A 7,327-nucleotide genomic window follows, 5' to 3' on the forward strand; every position below is an offset into this window, starting at 1 on the left:
ACTATACAGATATACATATTAAAAAAAAAAAAAAAAAAAAAGAAAAACACGTGTAAATTCATATACATATGAATGTTATGCACTTCCTGTATTCATCTCGTTTCTGCAAAAAATACACGCAGCAGTTGAGAAAAAGGTTCATCGACGCGCAAGCAAAAGCACGATAGTTTGTTGATTCAATTAGCCTCTTCCCGCGACAATACTCGTCGCGACGACAGTGTCACGATAGAAATGAGTTATCAGGTAGAAGACAGCTTCTGTTTGCCGGCTGGGATAAGGCTGATTTCCATTCCTGCGCGTCGGAGGATCGGTTATTTTGTCGCGTCCTTGCGCGGCCACGTCGTGGCTCGCGCTTAAGATTCTCCGTGAACGCGGCTGATTTAATCGTACGCGGATAACAATACCCGCGGCTGCACGCGACTCGGCATATTGAACTTTCGCCGCGTGAGCAGAAACAGAAATGGCCGTTTACCAGCCGATAGCGCGCCTTCTTTCGTTCTACAGGGTTATACACAGAATCAAAGGGGAGGGGGGCGAGTTAATCGCACCCGTAACACCTGCACCTGCTGCAAATATTGCAATCGCGAGGAACGATCGGTTTGTTTGCTTTCCAGCCGTTTTCATTCATGCCAACGATTCCCTCGAGAACGCACATAAATACCAGTAGATATGTGGAGCATGGGGTAAGAACGAGAAGCTGATTGATCCTTTCGTTTCTAATCTTACGGAATGATGCAGTAGGAAACAATTTTTGGAAGGGGGAAAATGAAGCTGCTTGTTTTATTCGTATCGAATTTCACGCGAATCGAAACAGTTAAGGAAGAGACGGACGAGGCTGTGAACTCGTATTTTTTCCCTCGTAATGGGGACTCGAGGAGAATTTTTGATGAATGAATCTTCTGTAAGATAAATTGGACACGCGTATTACGAAGAGAACTGACGAATCTGTCAAAATGACTGGCCGTTTATTCGTAGTTTCAGAAGACGTACGCACATCTTTGAGAACAGTAACGTCCACGTTCTATCTACTATCGTTCATCATATATTTATTATAAATCGGAAACGAATAAAAGTACGATCATCCCTCGGCACCTGTATCGCGGAAACGAGCGTGGCAAAGGAAGAAGTTTAACCAAAGGGCGTCTTTGCTGATTTAACGGGACGAAAATTCCAACACGGTCCCCGTGAAAGATGGTTGGTCGTCGAGTCGAGCCAAGAAATACACGTCCGCGGCGAGACGGAACGAGGCTCGCAACACCCGGGACGAAACGATTATTTACAAGGAATCATTCATAAGTCCCTTTTAACGTTGGAACGATCGTGCGCGTCGGGGCTAAGTTTAGCCGATAAAACGGCACCAGAATGCGTCCATTGTTCGCCAAGTCTCGAAGAAAATCGCCGCGCATTCGTAAACATTCGTAATTTTGCAAACACGCAACTCGAATCATTCACGATTATCGAACGTTATTCGACGTTCCTCGTTCCTTCTCGATTAACTTAATTCAACAAATTCTTGGAACGATAGCGTGTGACTGTGATAGAAAAAGAGATGGTAAATCGTTGGCGGATTTGGCAGATTAGGCAGGCCGATTCTGTTATTCCTGACGTAGGCGAGAGCGCGGTTCGGGCATGAGAAGGGGATGAGAAAAGAGCGCTCGCGTTCACGCGACGCGGGGGGAACAACGTATTGGCAGGACGCGCACTCAGGAGTTAAAATCACTCGTGGCTCGCGGAAAACATTCATTTGCAAGAGCAAACATTCCTCGCTATTTATCGAGTGTCAGAGGGAATACCTGCGGCCCATTTTCGTATCGAGCGGGGCTGAAGGGACCGATGAGCGTGTGCGCGCGCGTGGAAGGAAAAGAGACGAAAAAACACGAATCGAGCGCAACAAAAACATAACTTTCCGCGATGGCGGCGCGAAGGGTGCTCGAGAAACGAGTGGTCCTTCTCTAGTATTCCATCGGTGTTATATAGCTCGTCAGATCGAATGTTTGTTTTCAGAAAAATAGACAGAAACGAGACGGGAGTATACACGCGAGCGCGTTAACGCTCGTCGAGGCAAGCCCCGCGAGCCCTCCGTTGTTGCACCACGCATTGACGAACGGCCGAAACGTCGCGTAGAATTTTTTTTTTTTTTTTTTAGTTTTTTCCCTCCTCCGGCTTTGTCCTATCTTTTATTATTCCATCCTGTAGGAGCTTTGTTTTTTAATACTTTTGTCGATCGAATCGCGAGTGCGAAACGCGCACGGGAGGGGACCGCCGACTCTCTTTCGACGAGGAATCGACGAATCTCGATTTTACTACCTTCGATTCCGAATTTATCTTGGAGTCGCGCGTAAAACGAATTCATAGAAGCATGTACATATATAGCTTTATACGTACGTCTATCGATATCTTTTTTTCCCTTTTCGAGCAAGCGCGATATTTACAGTGGTGATAAATTTTCGAATAGCTCGAACGAATACCAAGAGTCCTCATCGGTGAAAGGCTGTGCACGGTAGAAAGGATTCCACGACACCTTTTTCTTTCACGCTATCCCGCGTTTCGTTTCGTCGCCTCTCGGCAAGACGGCGGCGGCGATGTACACGAGACGCCGAACTAACTTTATTCCGTTCGATCGAACCCCCTTTTCCTTCCTTTCCACCTCTATCGCGCGGCATCCACGCGCGTTCTTTTAACGCGCGCCACACTTCGGAATCCGTCGTCTGTACCTGAATAACAGCTGGCTTATCGGAATCGTTAGGCGAAACGAAAACACCAAGACACACCAACACCAGCACCAACTTCAACCAGTTTGTTCTTTCGCGGTCGTCTGCTACTTGCAAGTCCAACACTGGCAAGGTTAAACGAGATCGTAGCAACGATAGAGACAATCGCGTTTTTGGCACCATTCGCTCCGCTGCCAGACAAATCAACGATTCATGCCGAAGCGGTTGGCCTCGGACGATCGTTCCCAAAATTTCGCCGGATTTGGGAAATCAATGAAGGGAGAAAAGTCGAGAAAAGTGGTTCCACGACGAGACACTGGATCAGCCTGCCATCGAGAGGCGATCGTTGATTTTCTGCACGCAAACACGCAGCGTCGATTCTTACGTTCCCGTTGATACGGAGCAACGCTCGCTCGCTCCTCTTATCGTCAGAAGTCACACGATAAACCCGTTGACGTTTATTCTCCAAATATACACGCGCGGCTCTGATTGTCGTTGCCGCGAATTGTGATGAATACCGAATCACCGATTTGTTTTCTCTCTTTTTCTCTTTCTCTTTCTTTTTTTCTTTCGTCTTCAGGAAATCGGAAGGGGCAGAGAATACTTGTTCCGATTCGATGGATTTCAATTGTTAGCTAATAGAATTTTATACAATTTCGCGGATCTCAAATCGTAACATCGACGAAGCCCGTTCGGCCGCGTGTTTTATCGCGCGTTTAATAATTGTATGCAAATGGGAGCACAAGTCAGAAGCGAGTTCGATAAGTTTCTACTGTGCGCAGCTGGTTTAAAGTCGATCGAATATAAAAGAAGACGACGCGAGAGAGGAAAGGAGGATAACAGGATTATATTCGCGTCGATTGAAAAGTTGAACGTGGGACAAGTACCTCTGAAATAAGCAAAGTTCCACAGACCGATCATGTGTAGTCCTGCTGGTCCAAGTCGGGGAGCCGGGTTAGCGGAGCTAAACGAGAACCAATCGTGTTATTCGCCGCGATTGACTTTATACTGTCCAATAACGATCCGGGATCACCAACCGATGGCGATATCCTCGTCATGTCAACCGGCGAAAATGATCCTGTTTCGATGACGACGCCAAAGAGGAATATCGCGATAAACCTACAGCAGAGATAACGTTCGCTCATGCCACGCTCGATAGCTTTCTCTCTCTCTCTCTTTCTCCCACCTTTTATTTCTCTCTCTTTCTCTCTCTCTTCGTTCGTTCGTATTTTTTTTCTCTACCTCTTCGTTGTATTTTTTTTTTCGCGAAACTAGATTACAATTCGACGCTTCATAGATCGAATGGAGGGAGCGAACGAAGAGAATTACCGGTCACGAGAAGGTTTTATCGAGAAGGTTTTATCGAGAAGGTTGTTTCGAGAAGGTTGTTTCGAGACTCCTTGTAGTCAGATGCACCACGCACTATCCTCGTCTCCTCGAAAACATTAAATGTCCAACGATCGACACCGGCGGAGTTAAGTAGACGATTAATACTCGCTGGAACAAGTATCTCCGCGCGAAAGTCAGATTTTAGACGGTACGAAACTTTGCGCGTATATCCCAAAGACGAAACGATCCACGAGATCACCGAGTACAATGCCTCGCTTCGAAACGTTCATCGCTACGAAATACAAGCTGGAAACTCCCGGTTGGACATTTAACGCGAACACGAGACCCGAGGTAGCGTAAGCGCAACACGATATTCAAACGACGTGGAGCGCGCTTCCTCGTCGTCGGCGTCGTTCAATCGAACAGCGACAAGAACACTCGAACAACCGCGATGAAACAGAACTCTCTTTCTCAACGTACTACGAGGATCGTCCATTTCCACGAGCGTTGTTCGCTGGCACACGATCGACCGGCGGCGTTCGATGAACAACTGATCACTGATTTCGTTCACGTATCGCGCAGTCGATGCAAACGAACCGATCCAAACACCCGCACGACCAAACATATCGACGTCGACCGGCATTCGATCACGTTAAACATCGCGACTCTACCGCGTATACACAAGAAAACGCACGAGAGAACGTTTAAGTAGAATGAGACGTTCGGAACCGTCTCACGGGCACCACGGTCGCGAATCTCGTACGATCATCGCTGGCTGAGATCTCACGAGGGCCGTTCTCTCTCGGTCACGAGCACCGCGATCATCGCGCAATTTCTCTCCTCCCGTCAGCAATGTTCACCTTGACCAGGCCCGGTAGCGATCGGTCGGACCAGACAACGAGTCCGCGTGTATATGTGTGTGTGTGGGTGGGTGTATGTATGCACGTGTGTATGTGTGTGTGTGTGTGTGTGTGTATACACCAAGGGGGCGACGATCAACGTGACACACGAAAACGAAACGGAACACGGACTCTCGGTAACAAACCACGATCAGAACGATCAGCATCCGAAGGACTCTGCGCCGCGCGGCTCGAGATCGTCCAAGCACCACGAAACCAGTACCCTCGAAAACTGATTGCTCCCGGAGAGAGCGTGTTTCGTCACTCTGTACTGGCGAGACGATAATTTCAGAGGCGATTAGATGACCCAACACCGACGATAGTGTAACGAGACCGTATTTTGCGGATCAGCACGCTCTCTCTTCCTCGCTCGCTCTTATGCCACGATCTCTAACTCTTTCGCTCGCACACGTTTCGTCTCTTTCTTTCCGTCTCTATCTCCCTACCAACTTCCCTACGCCTCTCGCTTGCTCTTCCTCCCGATTTCCCCCCTCCCCCTCTCTCCTCGCACTCTTTCTCTCACACACTTTTTCCTTTCTCGGGTTTTGCAAATCGTCCAAGCGGACACGATCACACCGACGGATACCGAGATTCTTCACGGTTCTCCCGTTTCTTTCTTTTTTTTTTTCTTTTTTTAATTTCCCCTCCCCCCATGGTTTCTCCATTCTATTCTTCCTTTTATCTTTTTTTCTTTTCTCTTCGGAAGAGATCGTACCGTTCGCCGAGGTTTCTTCACGATTCCCCGACTGTGCCATCCCTTTCGTGTTCTAATACCGTTCGTATTTTTCTTTTTTCTTTTTCGTTTTCGGAACACTGTTCTCCACGAAGATGACCAACGTTGACGCGGTTTTCGCACACCGGGGGAAACGTGGATCGTTCGGCAGCGCGCTAACTCTCGTTCGTTCTCTCTCGACCTCAGCTATCGCAGTACTATTACTATAGGAGCACACACGAGTTTAGAAGCGGGCACGTGTCTAGCCGGCGGCGTGTTTTAATCGGTGTTGGAAGAGCACTTATCCGTTAGTAGGTGCCGGCACGGTAGTCTCTGTCTTTGTCCCGTGTGTACACGCCGCGATGTTTCTGTGTGCACGCGTGTGTATACATTGTATGGGGGAGTCGGTGGGATCACGAGGGAGAGGACAACGAGTTGGCGCGAGGTTCGGACAGAGATGGAAAACGCGTGTATGATGGTGTACGCGGGTGTAGAGGTACGTGTAGGTGTAGGATCGTGCAAGCTTGTTGCAGTGAGCCTGAGCGAGGGAAGGAGGGAGGGCGGGAAAATTCGAAACCGCGCGTATACAGCGCGCGCTCGCGATGACGTAGTTTTGGCAAAACGTGGACGACGCACAGGTGGCCAAACGATTCGATGCGTGTGATTTTTCGTTCACGGGAATGATGCGTGGTCGTAGTTAAATAAAACGACCGTGATCGATTATTTTTTTAGGGCCGGGGTAGAGAGGGTGGGGGAGGGACAGCGGCGGCGATTTCGATTCGTAGAATAATAGTATCCATAGATGACACACGATCGTGGTTGCTGGTACTCACCGGAGTTGTAATATTCCTTAAAGTAGCGTGTCGCCGCACGTTGGACGATCGAGTAATATAAGTTCACGTACGACGTCGACTGGTTCTGTGCGGAGAGCGCCATTTACACTGTTTTTTCGTCACGCGTTTTGTCACCGTGTACGTATATATATATATACACGTAATGTATATATATATGTGTATATATATATGTATATATAAATATATATCTTTTTCTTTTTTCTTTTCCCTCTATTCCTCCTTCCACGTCTTTTATGCGGACGATATTCACGTACACGTATACACGCGCGTGTCCGTCCCGCGTACGTACAGACGCGTGCACGTAGGTGGTTAGGTGTCGTATAGAACGTAATGTAGATTCGAAGCGCGCACGTTCGCGTGATCACGGCGGGCAAGATGTGACGTGACGAACGACAAACGCGCGAAACGTGTGTCCCGTCTGTGGCTCTCGTTCCTGTCGTTTTTTCCTCTCTTTTCTCTTCTTCCGTCTCCTCTGTCGTTCTTTTTCTCTACCACGTCGCGATCCCTCCGTTGTGACACGAGATCGTTTCCCGATGGTCGCGGCCGTGAAAAAAACTTCCCGGTACCAGGAGCCAGAAAAAAAAACGCAACTGTTAATTTTTCCTTCCTTTTTCTCTTTCCTCCGTTCTTTCGTTTTTTCTTTTCCCTCGTTCTTTTCGTTTTTCCCTTTCTTCGGTTCTGTTTTCCTTTGTCCCTTTTTCTCTCCTCCTCGACCGGTCCTCCCTTTCGATCACGTTTTTCCCGGTTACGGCCTTCAAGCAGCGAGACGGTCTCGCATGCCGGCTAGAGGCCCGCGACTTTGATCCTCGGCACACTCGCTTT

At 48.3% G+C, this 7,327-nt stretch overlaps 1 protein-coding gene across 1 annotated transcript in view; it reads right to left on the minus strand.

Annotated features, from left to right (window-relative positions):
• LOC100747165 (zinc finger protein 14 homolog) overlaps positions 1 to 7,321 on the minus strand; it is a 28,271-nt gene extending 20,950 nt beyond the window's left edge. Inside the window, exon 1 of the mRNA XM_012384891.1 lies at positions 6,485 to 7,321. Coding sequence (XP_012240314.1) covers positions 6,485 to 6,587 — 103 coding nt within the window. The 5' untranslated portion in view covers positions 6,588 to 7,321. The remainder of the gene's footprint in view (positions 1 to 6,484) is intronic.
• Between the last annotated feature and the right edge of the window lie 6 nt (positions 7,322 to 7,327).

The sequence above is a fragment of the Bombus impatiens genome, unplaced genomic scaffold (genome assembly GCF_000188095.3).
Source record: "Bombus impatiens unplaced genomic scaffold, BIMP_2.2 scf_0317, whole genome shotgun sequence".
NCBI classification, from domain to species: Eukaryota; Metazoa; Arthropoda; class Insecta; order Hymenoptera; family Apidae; genus Bombus; species Bombus impatiens.